A 24,188-nucleotide genomic window follows, 5' to 3' on the forward strand; every position below is an offset into this window, starting at 1 on the left:
TCCCTGCTGTCACTAGCTCCTAATAAAAGTTCCTTTTGAGACAATGCCTGTTTCAAGAGTTCTGCTTTCTTGGGTGGCTTAGCTGAGGTAGGTCCTTACAGTCCTGTTAATTTTGTATAGTGTCAGGTATTCACAGACCATGTGTGTGGCATTCAGTCATAGACTGTAGTCAATCCAGGCTATGCTCAAATCTGTCTAGACCTTAAGTCTTGGGTGACTGCTTTATCTATGAGCAATTTATGTTTTGAACTTCTGTGTAGTTCCTGATGCTGTGGTCATATACTGGCCAACCACGGTTCTGTATCATGACAGCTCTGATGCTGTCGCAATAAGGCAAATATCAGCTGGTAGTTGAATGGTGCTGTTCCCTAGTGGGGATCTTTCATGATCAATACTGTCCTTCCTTGTGGTAGCAAATCTGGTGGGAGCCTGATACTAATAGCTGATTCATGTGTGCTGCTAAAGGTTCATGTATTGTTGTTAGTTTCTTTAGCTAGTACATATGGATCATATCTGGGTCAGGTGCTGTCTAGCTCTTAACCTGCTGTTGGATGTCTGCTACTGTGCTGATTACTGGCCCCATTCTGGAATATTGCTGAGGTCTGGTCTCAGATCTTGTAGCCATTTTCCACTGGTTTTATGTGTCTTCTCTTTCTCTCATATGTTTTTACCTTGTGCTGTTGGTAACTCTGCTGCTGCACTGTACTGCAGTTGGGAGTACACCTTGGATGGTTATTTGGAGAACATCCCATTTATCATCTTGGCCTCTGCTTCTCGAGTGTATCTCTTTAGTCTGGTAGCCAGTGCTATCCATATTTCCTTTTATTATTGTTCAATTTTTGCTGTTGGTGCTTCTGCTGTTACCAGTTTATTGCTCTGTAATGGAGAGGATGATAATGATGTTCCAGCTTCAGGTGTTGGCTGCACATCCATCTGTTTTTCCAGATCTTCTTGAGTATGGGATGTAATGTGTACTTAGTCTGTCTCCAGTTGTGATAGCAACTTTTCTTCACTATGTTGAAGGATTGGTTAACTAGCTATTTCTCAGTGTGGATACAGGTCTTCTTTCTATCCATAGTTCCCTCGTATGCTTCATATAGCTCTTCTAGGTACGTCTGTTGTCGTAGCATTCCATCAGTTCCAGGTTCTCTGGTGTCATCCATGTATGGCTTGTTCCAGTAGCCAACTTATCGTTAGATTGTCCTTCTTACCATTAGATGTTCTTCTTCAACATCTATCATGGACCTTGTTAATGCGGTTGAGATCCTAAGCTAGCATGACTTTCCTAGTTCATGTCACTCTCATATTTTAAGGTAGCCGGGTGAAGTGTTAGGGGGTCTTCACCCAAGGACCCCTATTGCTAAATAGATATTAATTGGGATTTGAGCCTGGTCTCCTAATTCAAAGGCCATTATGCTATCCAGCCACTTTCACTTAGTAAATTTTCAAAAACATAATAATAAAGAAGATACACACACACACACACACACACACACACACACTGTGTGTGTGTATACTGTATGTATGTGTGTGTTTGTGTGTGTGTTTGTATACATACATATATAGTAAAGGTAAAGGTTCCCCCGCACATGCGTGCTAGTCGTTTCCAACTCTAGGGGCCAGTGCTCATCTCCGTTTCAAAGCCGAAGAGCCAGCATTTGTCCAAGGACATCTCCGTGGTCATGTGGCCGGCATGACTAGACACCAAAGGCGCACAGAATGCTATTACCTTATCACCATAGCAGTCCCTATTTTTCTACTTGCATTTTTACGTGCTTTTGAACTGCTAGGTTGGCAGAAGCTGGGATGAGTAACAGGCGCTCACTCTGTTACACGGCACTCGGGATTCGACCCGCCAAACTGCCAACCTTCTGATCGACAAGCTCAGCATCCTAACCCACTGAGCCACCGCGTCCAACATATACTGTATTATAAAATCTAAAAAGGGAGTTTAAAGAAATACTGTATTTTACAAAGAAAACTGAAAAAAGATCTGAATTTGTTTTAAAAAGGTGCAGCAATTGGCAACTTGTGGCCTATTTTCACAGAATCTTGAGGTCATCAAGGAGAGCATAACACTGAAATCCAATATCAAATAACTAATTTCCGTCAGCATTATTTTGTCCTTTCTAAAATAGGAAGTATAAGGACAAAATAAGGCACACCTTTCTGCCTTTAAGTAACATTCCAAGTCTTTTAACAAACACACACACAACTGAATCCCTTCTAAGTAACATTAGTGAGTCTTTTTCACATATCTCTGTGACTTTCACAAAAGTAAAAGTAAAAAAAAGTTCATCACCCATTCTCTATTGTATTTCCTCAGTCTTATATTCCTGTTACTCACCACTAAGTTTCCGATGACCATGACCATCAGAAAAACAATGAGGCACATGGGCTGTCCAGCCACTTCCATGCAATCCCACATAGTCTCAATCCATTCTCCACAGAGGATTCGGAAAACAATAAGAAAGGAGTGAAAGAAGTCATGCATGTGCCAGCGTGGCAGCTCACAGTCGCTGGAAATTTTACAGACACATTCTTTGTAGCTCTTCCCAAATAGCTGCATGCCCACCACAGCAAAGATGAAAACTATGATGGCAAGGACTAGAGTGAGGTTTCCCAAGGCACCTACTGAGTTGCCAATGATTTTGATTAGCATATTGAGGGTTGGCCAAGATTTGGCAAGCTTGAAAACTCTCATCTGAAAAAGAAAGATGGATCATGATTAATTTATGGAATAGTGCTTTTAGCCAAAGTAATACAGACATCTCTAGTTCATTAAAGTTACATATTTTGAAATCACAAGCTTCTGCTTCCATTTTAGTTGTTATGAGTTGTTTCCACTCATAACAACTTTTTGCTACTTTTTTTTCTTGTTTCCATATACAACATAGAAAGGCCATTTCTACATGTGTTGCATGTAATCCTCATAGGCTTCCTAGGTGGCTTTCCATAGGGAAGCATTCCTTCCGAAATCACAACGTCTTGAAAAAGCTGAGAAAAAGCTGTAAGCTGTTTTTGATAAAATGGCAGCAAAAATTGCAGTGATGTAAACTGCATTGCTATGAGGAAGGGAGAGTTAAAAGAACAGGATGCATATTTATTTGTGTTGCTCATTTTTTTATATGCATGTGTATGTATGTATGGTGGGAAGGTAACAGCGTTCCGTGCGCCTTTGGCGTCTAGTCATGCCGGCCACATGACCACGGAGACGTCCTCGGACAAGCGCTGGCTCTTCGGCTTTGAAACGGAGATGAGCACCGGCCCCTAGAGTCGGAAACGACTAGCACGCATGTGCGGAGAACCTTTACCTTATGTATGCATGTGTACGCTCTGCTAGCTCCACAAGTGTTAGAAATTGTTTTCTTATGAACAAAATGTATTCAAGAAATTTAGAAGGCTAAATCTGCATGGTAGTTAAGCCTGCAGTTCTCAAATACTTTGGTCTTAGCCCTCCCCTCCCCCCACACACACTTTACATATTTAAAAAGAACCAAGAATCCAAAGAGTTTTGATTTGTGTGGATTGGATCTATTGATCTAATATTTACTGTATTAGAATTTAGAACTGAGAAATTTTAATATATTTATTTATTTATTTTTTATTTTAATTCCATTTATATCCCGCCCTTCTCCGAAGACTCAGGAAGGCTTACAAGCTTAGCAGTAGCCTTCATTCTATGTATATGCCTGCTTATTAGGGCTTTCACACACACCCCAAGCGGCATTATTACAAAGTCAGCTTAATTGCCCCCAACAATCTGGGTCCTCATTTTACCTACCTCGGAAGGATGGAAGGCTGAGTCAACCCTGAGCCTGGTGGGACTCGAACCTGCACTAATTGCAGGCAGCTGGTGTTACTTAAGGAGGCATTAGCCCACTGCTCCACCAAGGCTCTTTATCATAATCCTTTGGCAACGGTTCCCAAAACACGCTTGGTAAACTGTTGTTAAGCCATTATTACTGTAATGGCAGATGGTCTGCAATTTCCAGCAGTGCGCCACTAACAACAGTCATGCAATTAGTATAATGCAAGCCAAGGGATTGTCCTCAGGCAAGCATTTCCCAATTTTCACACTAACAATTTAGTTTTCCGCACTGCTAAGCAGGTCTGAATACCGTATATTGCTTCCCGATTTGCAGCAAACATCATAACCTTGTCTAATCTACTATAAGGAGGAAAAAAAGATTTATTTTATTTTATCATCAATCAAATTTATATAGCTGCCCGTCTCACTAATTGATAGGAACAATAAATAAAAACAACAAAAATGTACAATATATAAAACCTTATTAATCAAAATCAAAAAAGTGAAAATACAAACCACAGGAGAGGGAGGATAAAAATGGACGCCTTAATAATGGAGCCCCTGTGAGCAGGTATCTAGTCACCTGAGAGCCTCAGGCTCCACAACATGGCCAAAGCCTGAAAGCTTTTTTGAATACCAAAAGGCGTGAAGTGAAGAATGTCGCATAAAGTGGGTATCAGAGAAGAGAAGGCACATCTCCTGGGACCCATCAAATAAAGGTCCTTGACTTATGGTACCCACAACATGCGTACTTTGCCAGATATAGTGAAGATGGCTGATGTAACCAGGAGAGTTGGTCTTTTAGATGATCTGGTCCCATGCCAAGAAGGGCTTTTGCTCTCAGTGGTGTGGTATCAAATATTGAAAGTGCAGAAAACTTTCCATAAGGTCACTTACCAGACGAAAGGATCGTAGTACAGACAGACCTTGAACGTTGGCAAGACCAAGCTCAACTAAGCTGAGAGTAACAATAATGCTGTCAAAAATGTTCCATCCTTGCTGGAAGTATTCATAAGGATCTAGAGCAATCAGTTTAAGCACCATCTCAGCGGTGAATATCCCTGTGAATACCTGCAGAGAAAAAGGAATATATAAACTTGATTGCTAAAAATGGGAAGAGAGAAAAGCATTCCAGTAAAAAATATTAAATTCAAAATGTAGTACTAGATCACTTTCTGTACACTACAACTAATAAGAGCAGGCAGTTCTTATTTTAGGTGGAAGACAGTTTTCCAGGGAGGGAACTACCAGAGGTCACTGCAGAGGTTTTCCCTCTGCCCAAATTATGGACCAGGATATCAATTATAGGTATAGGCTTCGACTCAGTCCCGCCAAGACTGAGTGCATACCGGCATCTCGGGAGAACCAGTTTTGTCCATCGTTAACTATGGGGGGTGAGGTATTACCCCCCGTTGATAGGGCTCGCAACTTGGGCGTTCTCCTGGATTCACGGCTCAGTTTGGAAGATTATATAGGAGCCGTGACCAGGGGGACTTTTGCCCAGGTTTGCCTGGTGCACCAGTTGCGGCCCTATCTGGACCGAGATGCCCTACGCACAGTCACTCATGCGCTCGTGACCTCCCAGTTAGACTACTGCTACGCTCTCTACATGGGGCTGCCCTTGAGGACCACTCGGAGGCTTCAACTGGTGCAGAATGCGGCTGCGCGAGTTGTGATGGGAGTCTCCCGATACTCCCGTGTAACACCTCTGCGAGCTGCATTGGCTTCCAGTTGCCCTCCGGGTGAGATTCAAGGTGCTGGTGATGACCTATAAAGCCCTAAATGGCCTGGGTCTGGACTATCTAAGGGAACACCTGCTGCCTGCATCAACTTCCCATCGTCCTGTGCACTCCCATAGGGAGGGCCTCCTTACAGTGCCGCCGGTCAGGGAATGCCGGCGGGTGATCCTCAGAGGGAGGGCATTCTCTGTGGGCGCGCCTGCCCTTTGGAATGATTTACCTGTGGAACTCCGGACTGCCCCCTACCTGCGCTTGTTTCGCCGGGACCTGAAAACCTGGCTTTTCGATCTATCTGGCCTGGACTGAGGGGGTTTTTTAGTTTTAAGTTTTTTACATTGTTTTATTGTTGGGCTATTATTAATTTAATTCTTTTTAATTCTATTTTTATCTTAATTTTATATTGTCTTTTAAATATTGCCCTGTAAACCGCCCTGAGTCCTTCGGGAATAGGGCGGTATAGAAAACTAATTAAGTAAATAAATAAATAACCACAAGCTCCCTCTGAATTCCCTCTGGGTCCATCAGGTGCCTGGGTTGGATCCATTAAACATATCCTATCATCTTGAAGCAAATGTCAGCCTCCCAGATAGATCAAACAGGAAATTCAACAAGGTTTAATTCTGCTTTACTGTAGGGCTACATTAATAAAATCTAGTAAACTGAAAATACAGATCTCCCACCATCTCTTTTTACCATCTGATAAATTAGATGATTCCTTTCTTTCTCTGCCTGTTATTCAGCTGTGAGTGTTCCTCAACTTTTATTTGATTTTTCTCTAGGCAGCATCTCTTTCCATTGTTTCCCAGGATCATTCCCACATACCATTACAGCAGAGGATAGGCAAGTAAAATTCCAAGACTAATACAAAGTGATCTGTCTATGATAACAGAAAATATTCATGTCCACCAATTCCAAACCTGGTTTGGACTCCTCCTCTTTCTATGTATGCCAGGACCTCAGTGACCTTGATCTGGGCTATGGCCACCATGGTGGTCATGAACTCCTGAGACATTTTTGTTTCCATGCCCAAAGAAGACAGCTTAAAGTCTTTCAAGTCTGTAAGCCTGGCAAACTCCACCAACAATCTAACTAAGGTGTCCACCTCAGTGTAAGAAGATAGTTATACTGCAGGGAGGTTGACAAAGTTACAACAATTCCATCTGATCCTTAGAGTCCAAATTCAGAATATAGGGACTTGCATCTGGTTATCTGCAGAGAGTCACTTGGATAATTAAAGCCACTCCCACACCCCTATCCTTAGATCATGGCTCAGATTGTGAATATGAGTAGCCATATTTCCTAGAGAGGCACTTCTTCTATGTCCCGCCAGGTCTCAACCATATATACTAAGACCGTGGTAGCGAGCCTATGGCATGCGTGCCACAGGCAGTCCACAGAGCCCAGTCCTAGGCCTTCAGTCCTGTCCATGAGCAACCTGCATCAATACCCGTGCAAGGTAAGGTTATTTTGCCCGCCCCTGCCTCCACCAAGCATTTTTTTACTAACCTGTCTTTCAGCTGCATTCCATTTCTCCATTTGCCACATGTCTGTGGGATGATTGGTTTAAAAAAAGTTCCCTCAGACTTTTTAACTTCTCGTGAGATCTCAAGAAGTTAGAAAGTCTGATGAAACTTTTTTTTAAAATGATAGTCCCACAAACACACGGTGAAGGCTGATAAGCAAACAGAGAAACAAAATGCAGCTGAAAGGCAGGTTAGTAAAAAAAGCGCTTGGGGGAGGTGAGGGCATCTGGGCAGGAGCTGGCAAGGCAACCTTACCCTGCATGGTGGTGGGAGGGTGGGGCGCATTCCCTTCCCATGCCAGGCCAGCCCCTGCAGCCACAGGGCACCTGTGCTGGGTGGTGGTGGGCAGGGCATTGAGGTGGGGGACCAGCAGGCTGACCAAAGCAGCAGGTGGAGCACTGGAGGCTTGGGGAGGGAAGGCGCTGAAGTGGGCAGTCGGGCTATTGGCAAGAGCAATGCAACTGAGTGGAAAGCAGCCTTGGAACATGTGGGGCAGGTAAGAAAAGAAATCCTCGCTCCCCCCAGAAATTGTCTTTGTTTCCTTTCCTGACTCCCAGCCCCATGCCGTTTCTCCTTCGCGATCCACCGCCGCCACTGTTTGCAAGGAAACAAGGAAGATTTTTTGGGCAAAAAGGTCAATCAATCAATTCCAACTTCTCTTGAAAGATGACGAAGTTGGAATTGATTGATTGACCTTTTTTCCCCGAAAAAACCCCTTCCTTTGTTTCCTTGCAAACAGCGGTGGTGGCAGATCGCAAAGGAGAAATGGCACGGGGCTGGGAGTCAGGTAAGGAAAGAAAGGCAATTTCTGGGTGGAGCGAGGATTTCTTTCCTTACCTGCCACACTTGTTCCAAGGTGTTTTTCCACTCAGACACGTTGCTCTTGCCAATGGCCCAACAGTCCACTTCAGCACCCTCCCTCCCTGAGCCTTCAGTGCTCCACCTGCTGCTTTGGTGGCTGTGTAGGCAGAGGTGCAAAGTTCTCTTCTCTGTCAGAGAAGAAAACTTTGCAGCTCTGCCTACAGAGCCACCAAACTGTAGCTGAATGCGCAGGTGAGGGGGGAACCTGCCCCACTTGTTCCATGGCCACTTTCGGCCAAGCTGCATTGCAGCGGCATTGGGTGCAATATGCAAGGCGGCAAACAGCTGTGTCATGCTGAAACCAGCCGTTTGCCGCCCCCTGCCCAATGTCACTGCCATGAGGCCGTGGAACAAGCCGGGTGGTGGTAAGAAACCAGTGTACTGGTTCCTTACCTCTGCCCAGCTTGTTCTGGGGCCTCATGGCAGCGACACTGGGTGCGATGCACAAGGCGACAAATGGCCACAGCCAGTGGCAAACAGCCACATCGCACTGAAACTGGCTGTTTGCCGCTTCTTGCCCAATGCCACTGCCATGAGGCCGCGGAACAAGCCAGGCGGTGGTAAGAAAGCAGTATAACAGTTCCTTACCTCCACTCAGCTTGTTCTGCAGCCTCATGGCAGTGGCATTGGGTGCGACATGCGAGGCAGCAAATGGCCACAGCCAGAAGCAAACAGCTATGTTGTGCTGAAACCAGCCATTTGCCACCTCCTGCCCAATGCCACTGCCAATGAGGCCCCAGAATAAGCCGGGTAATGGTAAGAAACCGATATACCAGTTCCTTACCTCCGCCCAGCTTGTTCCGCAGCCTCATGGTAGTGGCATTGGGTGCAATGCGCGAGGCGGCAAATGGCTGCGGCCAGCAGCAAACAGCCATGTTGCACCGAAACTGAGGGGATGGCAGGCTATGGCTGCTAACAGACACAGTTGTCTCCCATGTGCTCGCTGTGTGCGGGGGCAGCAGACACCCTGCCCCCTGCCTTGCCTCACCTCACCCCACATGACGAGGCTCTGTCCAAGCCACCAGAGACCCCCTGGATCTCCCCCAACCCTGCTCCCCCAACCCTGCCTGGCCCCCACAGGCATCCCTCCCCACAAGGAACATTGAAGTGGCCATGCCCACCCTGGCCACGCTCACACAGTCTGTTGTGACCACCACAGCCACACCCACCCAATGGGCCATGCCCACCTAGCACCCGGCAATACATAAATGGGTTTTGGGTTGCAGTTTGGGCACTCAGTCTCTAAAATGTTCACCATCACTGTACTAAGATCTCTTATGCACAAATGAGGTAGGTAGGCAACCAGGAATTAAGTAGCAGCAGCTACACACCTAAGGCCCAATGCCCTGGCAAATTGTCCAGGTAGGTGAAGCACCAAATCGATACTAAACACTAAGACTTCATTCCTCAAGAGTAGCCTGCCCACTGTTCCTGCTATACCTTCTCCTGCCCTTTACCCATGAGATTTCATTGTCTTTCCTTAACTCCCAGCATATAGATCCATCTTCTGTGTCACCTGTGTGTACGTACATACATACACACACACACACACACACACACACACACACACACACACACACAGAGGTGACATATATATGAACATTGTTTTAAAATGCAGATTTCCCAAAAGTTATTCTGAATCATTTTTGTTAGATAAATCTCCCCCAAATACTGTACATTTGTTTTTTTCTGAACATTAAAGAAGGTTGTACACAAGTGTTTCTCAAACATGGCAACTTTAAATAGAGTTGGGATCTGAGAAAACAATGCTGCATGTAAATTAATAAAATGTAATTAATATAATGAAATTTTGTACTCCCTCTCAAAGAACTAATAGTCAACCAATTAATTATGATCAAAATTAAAGACAAAAGAAAATTTTTTTAAGAAGATATCTATGCAATTTGCTATTCATTCTCAAACAGTATGAAAATGATCAATAATAATGCTGACAAACAAGCATCATGGAGGATACAGGTGTACCAATTGTTTTAGGCATCAAAGATATATATCAGAGATATCTGATATAACAGAGGCATCATCTGTTTTTTCCATCTTGTCAATTGTTAAATTATTGAGGGATTAGTGGTTATTTCTCTCTTGCATGCACCTCAAAGTTGTCACATTATCAAATCAAAGAATGTAGAGCAGTTCTCCTACCAGATTGCCCACATTCAATACACTGTTGAACTCTTCGGTCATTGGGTAGTGTTCCATGGCCATGAAGACAGTATTGAGGACAATGCAGATGGTGATCCCCAAATCAACAAAAGGGTCCATGACAATGAGCTTAACAATGTGCTTCAGCTTCACCCAAGGTGGGCAACAGTTCCATATTAATACAACCTTAGCAAACTTATACCACCATGGTGGGCATTTCTGGTGTGCCTCTTCCAGTTCTAAAAACAAAAATCAAAAGGGATATCCACAACAAAATCACTTCTGCTAGAGGTAAATCATGAATTACTAAGAGTGCTAACTTTAGCCAACTAATCAGCAAGATTGATTGATGCATTGTTCCTCAAACTGGCTCTTAAAATAGTATCAGATTACAACTTCTCTACTGTAATCTCCACCCATCTTGGTGTGGCAATTATTGGAATTTGCTTATCAACTCTGCTGGAATGTAATTTTTTAATCTTCTCATTATGCTGGGCTGGGGTTGTTGGATTGTTGCACAAAACAACCAATAGAACTACAACCATTTTATATTTTAATACTGTATTATCATGTGTGGAAATTGAATAATAAATAAGAGAGAAAAATTCTTCTATTATATAAGATTATTTTAAAAGGCATAAAACTTATGGCAGAGAGTTATTCTCTTTCAAAACACTCTTTCATCAGCACGTCAAATGTTTCTGAAGCTACCTTTTCACTGCTTACTAGAGTAAAATAGCAGGTCCTCGATTTCTATGATTTCTGGCTAAACATTATAGTTTTTATCAAATAATGTTCTTCAACTCTTTCAGAGCAATCTTCAACACACTGAATATGGAAATATTATAAAAATAGCTGTTTTTTAAATTCAAAAGTAATCTAGTTTCTTCTAAAGTCAAGGCATTTACCTTCAAGAGTACTGGAGACCACACTGACTGCACTCCCTACTCGCTTCTCCAAGCCCTTTCCCTCAACACCATCTACACACAAATGGTTTTGATCAGATTTCTCATGTTCTTCCCTTGGATTTGACTGTAATAAAAAATGAGATCCAAGATTAAAAAAACAGTGCCAATAAAAAAAGTCTCTATTAGAATCTGAAGTGGCACTTGAACTAGAGATGTAACGAGGAAGGAATTCAAGCTGTTTGCTATGATATGACTCTAGTTAAAGGAAGAGTGAGGGTGAGCTTAAAGTTGAAAAATAACTATAACCAAGGAAGTCACTTTGTACCAGTAAAAAATTATTCTTGATACTCCTTGAATTCTGTAAGAATTTCACTGTCAAGGTTTGCTAGGACTAAGCCATATCAGGTGGCTACACATTCAGTTAGTTAATTATCGATTATTAAATTTATTATTGCTATATTTTCAGTGCCAGATGCAAAGACACTTTCTGCCTCAAGCACCAAAACAATTCAGCTGACTTCTGAAAATATGAAACCAGACTTGGATGGGGTAATATTTACTCAGACTCAGCAGAAAAGCTATCTTTACTACAAACTTTTCTCTCCTACCAACACCGTTCTGATTTCACAACTATGTCCGTTAATCAGTGTTTCTTGCTGATTTTATTACACTGGGATAGAAATACAGAAAATGAAACAGGAATTTTAATCTTACAGTCCTGTTTGATGGACTCCTCTCATATTTGGACAATTGGCTAACACTCTTCATATGTTGGACTAATCTGTTCATATAATGTTCTCTAGCATTAGACATGCAGAAATATGAAGGGAAGAGAGAGGGAAGGTCCAATGGGCCAAGATTTTAGTCCTTTCAAACACATGTGGAAGTCTGTAACTGTAAGAGATTGTCTATTTTGGGGGATCAGCAATGCGGCTAACTGTAATTCAGAACGCAGCCTTCATTTTTAGTCCAGCATGCCATAAACATTTGCTGCCTCGGCCTCTTGTGAAAACCATGAAGTTGGCCACTTACAATCCATAGCTAATCTTTTCTAGAAGCATCCACACATCAGCTTGTATCAATACAGTTCTAATGAGAATTTCTATAACTATTGAATGGGCAGTAAGCAGTGTAGTTTATGTTTTTATCTTTGGTTCCTAGTTGATGGAGAACATACCTCATCTACTGTAGCTGATCTCTCCAACACCAAATGTGGGATGACCCGACCATTGCAATCGTTTGGTCCCTCTTGATCACTCTGAGCCTTTTCATCTGATTCTCCTTTTTTCTTTTTTTCCACTATAATGCTTTCTCCAGAGCTGCTATTTGCTGTTTGTGCTTGAAGCTACAAAAATATAAGAGATTTAGCATAAGAAAATCAGGAAAAGGCTGTTGATATTACTGAAATGGTGATTTGTTTTCTCTTGAATTTTGAACTTATATGGTATGTATTTGAAGGATCAGATGAAAGAATGTATGTACAGATGGGGAATTAAGGATCAGATGAAAGAATATACATAAAGATGAGGCCCTGGGGATCAGAAGGATCACATGTGGAGATAGGACCCAGGTGCAGGTGTGATGAACATGAGAGTGAAGAAGATGAATTCTGAGAGAAACATTTATTCTTAAACAATTAAATAACTCTTTCTTTCCACGTACTTGGGAATTTGCAATACAAGCTTGCTAACGGTTGACATACTTGATAGCATTGCAAGGGGGGCTGCGATGGCAGGGGGGGCTACAGGGGCAATGAAGCAAGACAGAATCACCTATCAGAAACCACTTAGCCAGGATGTTGGGTACATGAATAGCTCACTTACAAGAAAACCCAAAACCACATAGCTGGAAGAGGAAACTTGAAACTTTGCAAGATACTCATGATCTGAGGTGGGTAACAGGTGGCGTGACATTTAGCTATTTTTCATAGCAAGCAAGAAAGCTTTAGGGGACTGCAATGCAGGTAACCAATCAATATTATATGTTATGCATGTATTATTGGGGAAGGCAAAGGGGTGTATGTGATTCACTTTGACTATAAAAACTACTGTAAAACTGTGGTCAAGGCTTTGGTAGCTTTCAAAGCCAGGGCCCTATATCTTGGTACCAAAATAAAAGTATTTTTGTTTCACACCTTGTGTTTGGTGGTCAATTGGCTTCGACACCAAGCTAAGGCCCAGTTTTGGGGACAACAGTTTTATTTTACTTATAATACTTTTTTAGAATCTTCTTGTATTTGGTGCCCTTCAGTTATGTTGGTCAGCAATTTCCATTTGTCCCCAGCCAACAGGACAGCCAAGTTACTACCGTGTTTCCCCAAAATAAGGCCTGCCCTGAAAATAAGCCCTTGCTTGATTTTGGGGGTTGGCCTAATATTAGCCCCACCCCCAAAATAAGCCCTAGTTTTGGGGTGAGGCACGCACCTACATGCTAGGGTGGGGGTGGGGGGGTGGAACTGCAGTCAGGCCTCTCCTTGTCTACCTACTTCTTCTGCAGCATCCCCAGGCCTGCATTTTGCAGTCAGAGGCCTTTCCGGAAGGCCTCTGCAGCCGAGAACTGAGCTATGGATTAAATCCATAGGTCAGTTCTCAGCTGCAGAGGCCTTCCTGAAAGGCCTGACTGCAAAATGCAGGGCGGAGCTCCATTCTCAGCTGCAGAATGAAGCTGCTTCTTTGGCCTCAGAAGAAGTAGACCAGATGGGTGGGACTATCAGTGCCAGAGGTGAGTATAAAAGAACCCCCCCCCAAAAAATAAAACCTGGTCTTATTTTTGGGAAAACACGGGTAAGACTGATAGAAGTAGTGATCCCAGACAGAGAGGTAGAAATGTCTATTTCTATGAAAATTATTGTTGGAGAAGATGACTTGGAGTAACAAATATGATGCTAGAAATTCATACAGTAAAGCATTCTAAAGTATCCAAAGAATTTTGTAAATATCAACTCAGTAATATTTATAAAAAATTGTAACATATATTACTATTATTAGCTTAAATTATTTGATTTCTAATGATAAAACAAGATATTTTTCAATATGATTTTGTATATTTGCTTGTCAATGCATATTTCCAACGTCTAGATTGTTTGCCCTTTAATAGTTATTTATTCTATATATTATTTTTTTCTGCAGAATAGAAGCAATTTTTCCACTGTTCAAGTGTAATCTGTTGATGCATTAAACAGCATAAAATAATAAGTAATAATAATTTGTTAAACTTGTAATGTTGCCCAAATCTCAGCGGCTGACAGTAATCAAAGAAATTACAATAAAATCAATTAAACATAAAAGATAAAGATAAAAGATTGCAAGCATGACAAAAAAGATAGAATGATGTATGTGGTCTTACTCTCCCTCACCAAAAGCCAGGATAGAGACTCATATCTTCATCACTTGTCAACAACAGCAGCAGAGTGGGGTGATCCAGATCTTATGTGGGAATCTTGTTCTAGTGGGTCAGAGCTATTATAGAGAATGCCCACTTTCAGGGTCCCTATACATGAAATTGTCCAAAAGAACCTGCACATGCCAACCCAACAGATCAAATCAGACATGGAGAGGATATGGGAGATAAGCAGACCCTCAAATAATGAGACCCTGTGCCATGTGGGGCTTTATCGATAACAACAAGCACCCAGTTGCCAAATTGACAGCTAGTGTAGCTTATGAAGCAGAAGTGTTATGTAAGCATATTCAAAATAGTGAGACAAAAACATATTACATAAATAAATCAGACAGACATGCCAAAGCATACCCAATATGTTCACACCACCTCATTTGGACCAGTTGAACTTTCTGGGTGGTCTTCAAAGACAGCCCACGTAGAGTGAGGTGACTACAGTGTGAGTGATTGTCTGAAGGGCCTCCCACTCTAGGAAAGGGTATAACTGGCAAACCAAATGGAGTTGCTTAAAGGCTTTCTATACTCTAAGGTAATGATGGTAAACCTATGACACAAATTATCAAAGCTGACATGCCAGCAGTCACCAAAACCCGACAACTATTCTCGAAAGGACACTCTGTTCTTTTCAGAGGCCATGCAAAAATGGGGTGTGCTTTTCTGTGTCCTGTGGACTCTCTGGAAATTAATGAGAAAGCTGTGCTCTTGCACAGACTCCAAAGTCTCTGAAAATCATGCAAAAATGGGGTGTACTTTCATGAGGTTTATAGAGACTGAAAGCTATAGAAGAATATTCTCCAAACCTGTTTCAAGAACAAAGGCCTTGTGCAACATGGAGATGCCTTGGGCAGGCTGGAGGGGCCTGTCAACAGAAAGTGAACATTGCCTGAAGATAAGCAGCAATGTCTGATGTTGTTGATAGTTTGGCATGAGTTATATTGTTGATAGACTGAGCTGAGATTGCAGTGCTTTGTTGTCATGGATGTCAGAGAATGGCTGATAGTCTATGATTATTAGGACCAGCAACTTGGTTTGTTAAGCAAAGCAGCTGCAAATAAAATCATGACTGAGCTTATCTTCAGTTTTCCTTTGCTTTATGGTTTTTGTGAAAGTTGTAAACACAAGGACTGGTCATCAGTAATTGTAATTGTGAACAGTTGATGTGCAAGGCAGTTGCTAAATGAGGATTACCAGCACTCCATTCTATGTTCTTTAGAATGTTATGTTGAATATTTATCCAAGAAGTTTGTTGAAGGGATAAAAATATTACCTACATGTGTTCTATTTAAGTAGCTCCAAGAAGCCAGTCCTGTTGGCAATCCTGTAAGTAAATCTGGCAAGGAGTCTGAGAGGCTATGTCACTGCTCAGGAATGAAATAGCAAGCAAATTGCTGGCTAACAGTTGATGTTTAAAACTCTAAGGCAGCAATGGCTGGAGGAGGGAGTGTGCAATCTTAAGAGTGTGTGTGTGATACAAATATCAATTTCTCACAGATTTTGTACTAAAATAATAATAATACCCACCCCCCAAAATGGTACAACAAAGTAGCAACAATGGTGCATTGGGATATCTGCAAGAAATGCCATTTTCTTGCAAGCAAGAACTGGTGGGACCACAAAATAGTTGAAGTCATAGAAAATGAAGAAGCTAAAGTGCTCTGAGACTGTAGAATTCAGACAGACAAGCACCTACCACGTAACATCCAAGACTTAACAAATTTCAATAAGAAAGACAAAAAAGTCTGAAAATGGACATGACAATACCTGGAGACAGCAGAATAGTATAGAAAGCAATTGAAATAGCACTTAGACATATACCACTCCACAGTGCTTTACAGCAGTATCGGAGGGGTTTACAACATCAGCATGTTGCCCCCAACAATCTGGGTCCTTATTTTACCAACTTACGAAGAATGGAAGCCTGAGTCAACCTCAAGCCTGTCATGATCAAACACCAGACTATGGCGGAGTTAGCCTGCAATACAGCATTCTAACCATTCTGCCATTAGGGCTCTTCAAAGAACTGGAGAAAATAACAAAATACAAAGACTTGCAAATAGAAGTAGAACGACTATGGCAAAAAGTAAAGCAAGAATAGTACCAATAGTGATAGGCACCTTGCATGCAATCCCAAAACATCTGGAGCAGCCCTTGAACACTACTGGCAATGACAAAATCACTATCAGTCAATTGCTGAAGGCAGCTTTACTTGGAACAATTGCATCCTGTGACAATACCTATAACACCATCAAACAGCAACATCTGCCTATTCCAGGTCCTTGGAAGGACTTGATAGGTGGATAAAAATGCCAGATCCAGTGTAAATATCTGATTGACTGTGCAACCAACCATAATGACTTGAAATAATCAGCAAGCCAAATAATAACGTAAAAAGAAAATTAAGAATTCCAGCAGCACTGACCCTTCTATCCATTTTATACCAAATAATAGTTAAATAAAACCACACACACACACACACACACACACACAAACACACACACACACAGTTTTTTTCAAGTCAATAGAAGTGATTAAATCACTTTTGAAAAAGGAGTATTCAACTAATAATTGGTCAGATTAGAATTTGGTTAGAAATACTAGTAAACCCTATGGAATTCTTGGTACTATCTGAGCTTGGTTCTTTGCCTGCAGATATTTTATTACCCAACTATCATCAGCAATAGTGAGTGTGGGATTCACTGCCTATTTATATACAGTAGTTTGGCCTGCCAGTGTTAGTGGGATGAGCCTTCTCAGGGATCAACATGAGGCTAAAAAGAAGTTTTTCAAACTAGTCTCTGATAGGATTCTGATAATAAATAAATTCCTAAAGTTGCTATTTTCAGGGATGGGATTATTTGCAGGTAGAGCTAGGGGCTAAAAGGGGCTCCAATTTGCTTCTGAGGTTTTCTTTAAAAAGTAAGTAACCATGTTAGATTTTGGAGCTGAGTAGGCTGAGTTAAGTCCACCTCCTCTGGAACTGCTAGCTACAGTACATAACCAAGCAAGTTAACTGCATTTCTGCAATGGCCATATCTAAAGTGGCTTGTGTTGAAGGAGATTTTCAAAATGTAGTAGTTGCTGAAAACTGTGAGAAAAGAAAAGAAGTTTATCACCTCCTCTTCTACCACTACAACTGCAGAGGCTCAATGATTCAAAAAAAAAGCTTTACTATGGTTTCTTATAAATTGGCACTGCATCACTGAACTATTGCCAAATCCCCAAAGTAGGTAATATTATGTGAGTCCTAAGCTGATTCCAGAGCTGCTGCAAACCTTTTATGTGGAGGTGTCCTCTCCCTGACATCCAAAATGAAGTTGAACTATCAAAGTTGCCTTGAATCCCTTGAGGAATGAGAATTGTATACTTAAACCTTCTGAAACTGGATAAATCAAACAGACATAAATAAAAAAGGTTCTGACCAGTCTTTGTTGCTCCTCCTGATGCTTTTTCAGCTGTTCCACCATCATCTGGAACTCTTCTTCTTTTTCTTTTTCTTCCTGGAAGGTGGCATCATTCTGCTCTGCATAGGCCATTGCCACCACAGCCAGGATTAAATTGATGAGATAGAAAGAGCCCAAGAATATGATCACCACAAAAAAAATCATGTATGTTTTCCCAGCTGCTCGCAGGGTCTAGAGAAAAAGAAGAAAAAATTCATCCTTCTTGATATCTGGTAATCCAGAATTGCATTCTCATATATAACCTTTCTAGACAGTCATTGAGATGGGTCTCAATGATTAGTCTCAATGATTACCATCCAGTTGTACTTACATCCATCATTATGAAATGCTTTGAGAGGCTGATAAAGGACATTATTGTATCTAGCCTCCCACCAGCATTTGACTCACTTCAGTTGCTTACCATCCAAATCGCTCTACAGAGGATGCTATTTCTTCTGTTCTCCACCTGAGTTTGGAGCACTTAGAGGAAAGAAATACTCATGTGCAAATGCTGTTTGTTGACTTCAGTTTGGCATTTAATACAATCATTTCTCAGCATCTAATAGACAAACTGGGCCTTTTAGGCCTTAATGCTCCTTTGTGAAACTGGATTCTTGATTTTCTTCATGATAGGCCCCAGTATGTGCGAGTTGGGACTAATATTTCTAACACCATTTTCTTGAGCACAGGTTCTCCTCATTGTTGCATCCTAAGTCCGCTGGTGTTCACCCTGTTGACCCATGACTGTTGTGCAAGGTTGCCACCAACCATATTGTGAAGTGTGTGGATGATACAACAGTAGTGGGCCTTATTCAAGATGACAATGAGGGTGCTTACCACAAGAAGATAGAGGGTTTGTGAACTGGTGTAAGAAAAGCAGCCTAGTTTTAAATGTTGGAAAAACTAGAGATCATTGTCAATTTCAGACAAGGCAGGCACAGCCACACTCCTCTATGTATTAATGATTCACCTGTGGAGCTGGTTAGCAGGCATCTAATTTCTGGATGTGCAGCTAATGAGTAGGCAGGTTTGGTTGCTCAACAGCAAGACATTGATGAAGCGGGCACAGCAGCACCTGCATTTTCTGCGTCACATGAGAAAAGTACGTCTTCCTTCCCCTGTCCTTACCACTTTCTACAAAGGGACAATTGAGAAAATCCTATCATATCATATTACTGCCTGGTTTGGAAGCATTACTGCTTCAGACAGGAAGGCGGTGCAGAGACTGGTGATGACAGCAGGAAAGATTATTGGCTGTTCACTCCCTTCTATCCAGGATGTGGCATATAAGCAATGCTTTAGCAGGGTCCGCAGGATTGTCTGGGACATTATACATCCTCTTCACAGCCTATTTTCCTTGTTACCTTCTGGGAGGAGGCTTCATGATATCCAAAAGAGAACATCCAGATTCAGTCACAGTTTTGTTCCATACAGTATCAACGTTGTTAAACCAGTGTGCCCACAGTAAAAAAAAAAGTTCCTTATTAGTCTAAGCCAGGGGTAGGCAACCTTGGCTCTTTTATGACTCATGAATTTCAACTCCCAGAATTCCTGAGCCAGCCGGCCGGTGTAAGGTCCACGAGTCATAAAAGAGCCAAGGTTGCCTACCCCTGGTCTAAGCAATGTATTTTGAACATATTCAAAGCCTCTGTTCTATATTTCACATATTGCTTGGCATTTTGAAATAGATTTCTGAGGTTTAGGACCAAACTAAATAAACTGATGGTTGGTGGTCATTATGGAAAAGAAGCAGATACAGAAACAGACTTTGAATTGACCCAATTAGATCCTTACGTTCATATCTTCTCAGTGGAGCTCCCACTTCTCCATCTTTTTGTAAAACAATCAAAGGAGAGGAATCTGAACTGGTGCTGAGTCCCTGCACTCTGTTTTCCTTTATACTGGTTCCCATTATTTCTCCTATTAAGGAAAATTAAGAGGGGTCCACATACAAGTCCATGTGGGAGAAATTTTAACTGGAAAAATAGCATGGGAAGAAGTCTCTCCACCCTTACACCTGCATGTATTCCATACAGGTTTAGAAAAGTTTAAAAGACAGAATATCTGGACCAATGTCTTCAGTGTCTTCTCTAGTTGGGGTTTATTTCATCTGGTGAAATAAAAGCAATCCCATCATATGATCAAAAGCTTTCATAAACATTGGCAAAAATGCTGGGGAACAAATAAAAGGAAAAAAATTAAAGGAAGTTCCTGAAACAGTAATATTATATAAACTTACCAGCTGGAAGAGATTCTCCCAATAGTCCTGAGTCATGAGGCGAAAGAGTGAAAGGAATGCCCAGCTGAATGTGTCATAACTTGTATAGCCATAATTTGGGTTTCGGCCAGCTTTCATGCACAAAAACCCTTCCGGACATTGTCTACGGTGGATTATACAAAAAAATCCAATATAATATTATCATATTAAAAGAGAAGCATTTTCTTCCTGAATCTAATGCATAATCTAGATAGTTACCATAACCATTCTTGTCCCTAGTTATAGATTAGACTCATTATTATACATTTCTGCCTTCTAGTATTGTACAATGAGCTGACAATTATCATATTGTATATAGCTTTTCCTAGCAATTAATTCCAAAACCCAATTGTTTGAAATTATTTTTACAATATGTTCTTGTCAGTTTTATGGATTATTTGGGAAACCAGAAATATATATATTCAAAAGGAACAGAAATTAGTGAATTGCTAGGAGCCAGTACTAGTTTTATTCTACCTTTTAATATATAACTTAGGGTGGTGAACATCAGTGCTTTTTTTCTAAAAAAAAAAAAAAGGTGCCGGAACTCTCATCTTGGCGGGCGCAGGAGGCGGGGTGGGGTAGGGGTGGGGCGCTGATGCAGTCACAGGTGCGAAGGGTGTTGGCAGTGGGCTCCCCCCCGGGGCTGGAGCCGGCGCGGCTGGTGCTGTGGGAGCAGCAGAGCCCACTCTATATGGCGGGGCTGCGCGGTGCAGGCAGCGGAGGCGGTGCGGGCCAGGCGATGTTTTAATCTTAAGATTTTAAATATATATCTTTTTCTATTGTAAGTTTCCCCAAACCTCGCCATGTGGATTGCATACAAATATTATATAATTGGTAAATAAAGGTAGAACCTATGTCAAATATACATCAAATGATAATATGCTTCCCTACAAAGTCAATTCTTGCTCAATGACAGACCAAGGAGTTAACTCAGAAAGGCAAGAGGAAAATCTAGAAGAGATCTGTGCAACTTGTAAAAGGGAAAAGCCCACACTGATAAATTAAAAATCTTTCTGGTCTGCAAAGGAATGCTGCTGGGCTAATCAATGATTTGGTGACTAGAGCAGCATCTACAGTGTTGGAGTTCGTGGTCATGGTAAGCCATGGAGGCACTAGGCAACATGACTTTTAGGGCAGTGGTGGTGATTTTATTACTTTAAAAAAAGTCTGTGCTCTGTCCAAGGGTGCTTGGTAGGCTACATGTACAGGCCTGGTCTAGAATTTATTTTGGAGCATTCAACTATCTAGAGCAGGCATGTCAAACTCATTTTGTTTGAGGCAACTTCTTATAAAAGAATTGCCATTAATTTGTTTTAATAAAATAATTTAAATCAATTTTTCACTTGGTTTCAAATTAAATGAATTATATTGGTTGACAATGAGATATTTTTTTAGTACAATTGCCAAATGCAATAAACTGGTTTTAGGTATATGTTACTGGAAGGAAAAAGCAATCCCTGTTGCGTTACTGATCCCAGAGAAACATTTGCATGTATGCAGGTATCCTTAGGGTGCCATAGTTATGGATGAAAACTATCGGTTGCAAAGTTGGCATTTCTGGATGTAATACAGATATTTTGGACTTATTTTTGCTTCTTTGCATGTTTGATACTTTTAAAAAGGCACATGGTACTGACTACACTTATGCACATATGTAACATGATCACTGCTTGTCCAAAGTTTTACTATACAGATAATACCACCAGAAATTATATTAGCCTTTTTAATAAATGTTGTTATTGATGTTAAGCTCACCAGGGAAAACATCATATATTGTTATGTATATACTAAGTTAATTATTTAAAACTGAAGTGCAACATAACTAGATTCTAAATAATCTATTTTTCAAAACACACAACAGTCCAAACAGTAAAAGTAAAGTCCAAATTAAGAATATTTCATTCTTAAGAATTGTTTAGATTCAAGATAGTTTTCAAGAGTGTACAAAAGATACTATTTTTTTCTAGAATCAGCTAAATTAGACACATTACATTGAGAAAAATGTTTGTCATTTCTTTGCTGTTACCTTTGATTTCATTGCAGAGATGTTAACATAAATAGATTATTTTGTTATCTAATTTTACTTTCCAAAAGACAGAAGCAGATGAAAAATGTGAGGTTCTTTCCTGTTGGCTTTTTTGAATTAGCTGTTTTAGATTCTAAGTTTAGTTCCGAAAGAAGTAATCCTGTAAATAATTTTAATGTCCTCCTCTTTTATGACACAAGGACTTCAACTCCCAGAATTCCTGAGCCAGCATGGCTCAGCTTGCAAACCTCTCCCTTTCCCCCCAGCATGGCTGGCTCAGGATTTCTGGGAGTTGAAGTCCATGAGTCATAAAAAAGAGCCAATATTGCTAGCCCTGCAATAGGCTTAGGAAAGCCAATAATGGAGCTGGTTTGTTTTTGGTTTTTTGCAAAAAAGGTGCCAGAACGCCGTTCTGAGCGTTCTATGAGAAAAAAAGCCCTGTTGAACATTCCTAATGCTCCTGCCTTCTCTTTTTCTCACAGCAACAATCCTATGAGGAATTTGGGCTGAGAGAGGATGACTGGTGCAAAGCCACTCATCTGGCTTTCATGCCTAAATGAGAGCTAGAACCCAGAGTCTTCTGGTTGCTAGGCCAGCACTTTTTCGCTGCAACAAACCGGATCTCATGTTATTTTCTTAGACATGAAGCCCCCTCCTCACTCCATAAAAGATTCAATCATTGTGAGAAACCTTACTCACCCAGCGTCAGAGCTGTTCCCACAGAGCAAGGCATCAAGTGCTCCATCGAGGAAATAGAAATTGTCTTCATGAGCAAACACAAAATAAAATAAAAATAAAATAACATTTAAAAAAGCAGGAATGAAAATTGACTTTGGAACAATTTCGCCTTCATTTAAAAATTGTCAGAAGAATACCCAAAGAAATCATAAATTAGGTGAGCCAGACTTGTAAGCAGAAAGTAAAACATCTATGCAGATGCTATGAATAGGAATTAATCAAGTTGAACCATGGCCATGACATTGAAAAATGAGAGTACATATTTATTTTAGCCTTGAGATTAAACATATACCTACTATATTATCACAAATGAATCCCCTCCCTATAAATGCTTTGACTAAAAGTAAAATAAAATTTCACTAGAATGAAAATTATCTTGGATCTCATATAGCTGCATCTACAGTAAGATACTTAATGGGAATCTGTGTGATAAAGAATGGCTCATATTTCCTTCCTTCCATAATCATGAAAGTCACTACTATGGGTAAATTATCTTTTTTTGTTTTTGTTTTATCTGTTTCATAGGATTCTTTTAAAATGGAAAGTGATTTGGTCATGGCAATCTAACTTCCTTGGAGACAGATCAGAAACTGAGTGCAAAAGAATTGAATAAAATTAAAACTGAATATGAAAATCTAAAGTAATTTAGTGACTTCTTTCTTCAAACACAAATAAAAGCTCATATATTAGAAAATTGGAAGTGTATATGAGAATTTGTGGGTACATAAAATAGCAAAGGAGAAGTGAAAACAACAATTAGTCTTAAGAGAAAACTTTCACTTGATTTCTGTTTGATTTAGGGACTGGTGAGAAGAATTTCCATGAAAATTCTGATCCTGATCTTTCACACAGTGGGCAAAGTTTGATTTGCCACCTTAAATGCTAACACTGAAAGGATGGGGGTGGGAGTGAAAGTGAAATATTAAAGAAAAGAACTGTACATCTCTTCTCCCATTCTGAAATTGGCATTAGAGGTAGAGCAGATCATTGACAACATAGGAATGTTTTACTGTCTATATTTGCTAGCAAAACAAATTTGTGTTTAATAAATAGGGATATTCCAGGATTTTGTTAAGTCCATGTTCTTTAGAAAATGAATCTAATTCACATAGAGATTAAATGCATATTGGAATTTTTTGAGATGACAGAGCTGAACAAACTCACAAACCTTTCTTACAGTCATCAAGGAGTGACTTATAAAACCCATAAATTGTACTACAGACCTCTATAATTACCTTGTATTAGCTATAACTGTTTAAGATTGTTCCAGATGGTATTACCATCCTTATGACAATGTTCATATGGTCATTTTGACCAAATGTT

The 24,188-nt window shown here is 40.8% G+C and overlaps 1 protein-coding gene across 1 annotated transcript in view; it reads right to left on the reverse strand.

Annotated features, from left to right (window-relative positions):
- Window positions 1–24,188, reverse strand: part of SCN4A (sodium voltage-gated channel alpha subunit 4) — a 120,738-nt gene that overhangs the window by 70,590 nt on the left and 25,960 nt on the right. Inside the window, exons 9-16 of the mRNA XM_083378987.1 lie at window positions 22,827–22,890; window positions 20,081–20,222; window positions 17,821–18,033; window positions 12,180–12,347; window positions 11,003–11,126; window positions 10,095–10,333; window positions 4,709–4,882; window positions 2,348–2,704 (exon numbers count right to left, since the gene is read on the reverse strand). Coding sequence (XP_083235113.1) covers window positions 2,348–2,704; window positions 4,709–4,882; window positions 10,095–10,333; window positions 11,003–11,126; window positions 12,180–12,347; window positions 17,821–18,033; window positions 20,081–20,222; window positions 22,827–22,890 — 1,481 coding nt within the window. The remainder of the gene's footprint in view (window positions 1–2,347; window positions 2,705–4,708; window positions 4,883–10,094; window positions 10,334–11,002; window positions 11,127–12,179; window positions 12,348–17,820; window positions 18,034–20,080; window positions 20,223–22,826; window positions 22,891–24,188) is intronic.

The sequence above is a fragment of the Vipera ursinii genome (genome assembly GCF_947247035.1).
Source record: "Vipera ursinii genome assembly, chromosome: Z".
Classification (NCBI taxonomy): Eukaryota; Metazoa; Chordata; class Lepidosauria; order Squamata; family Viperidae; genus Vipera; species Vipera ursinii.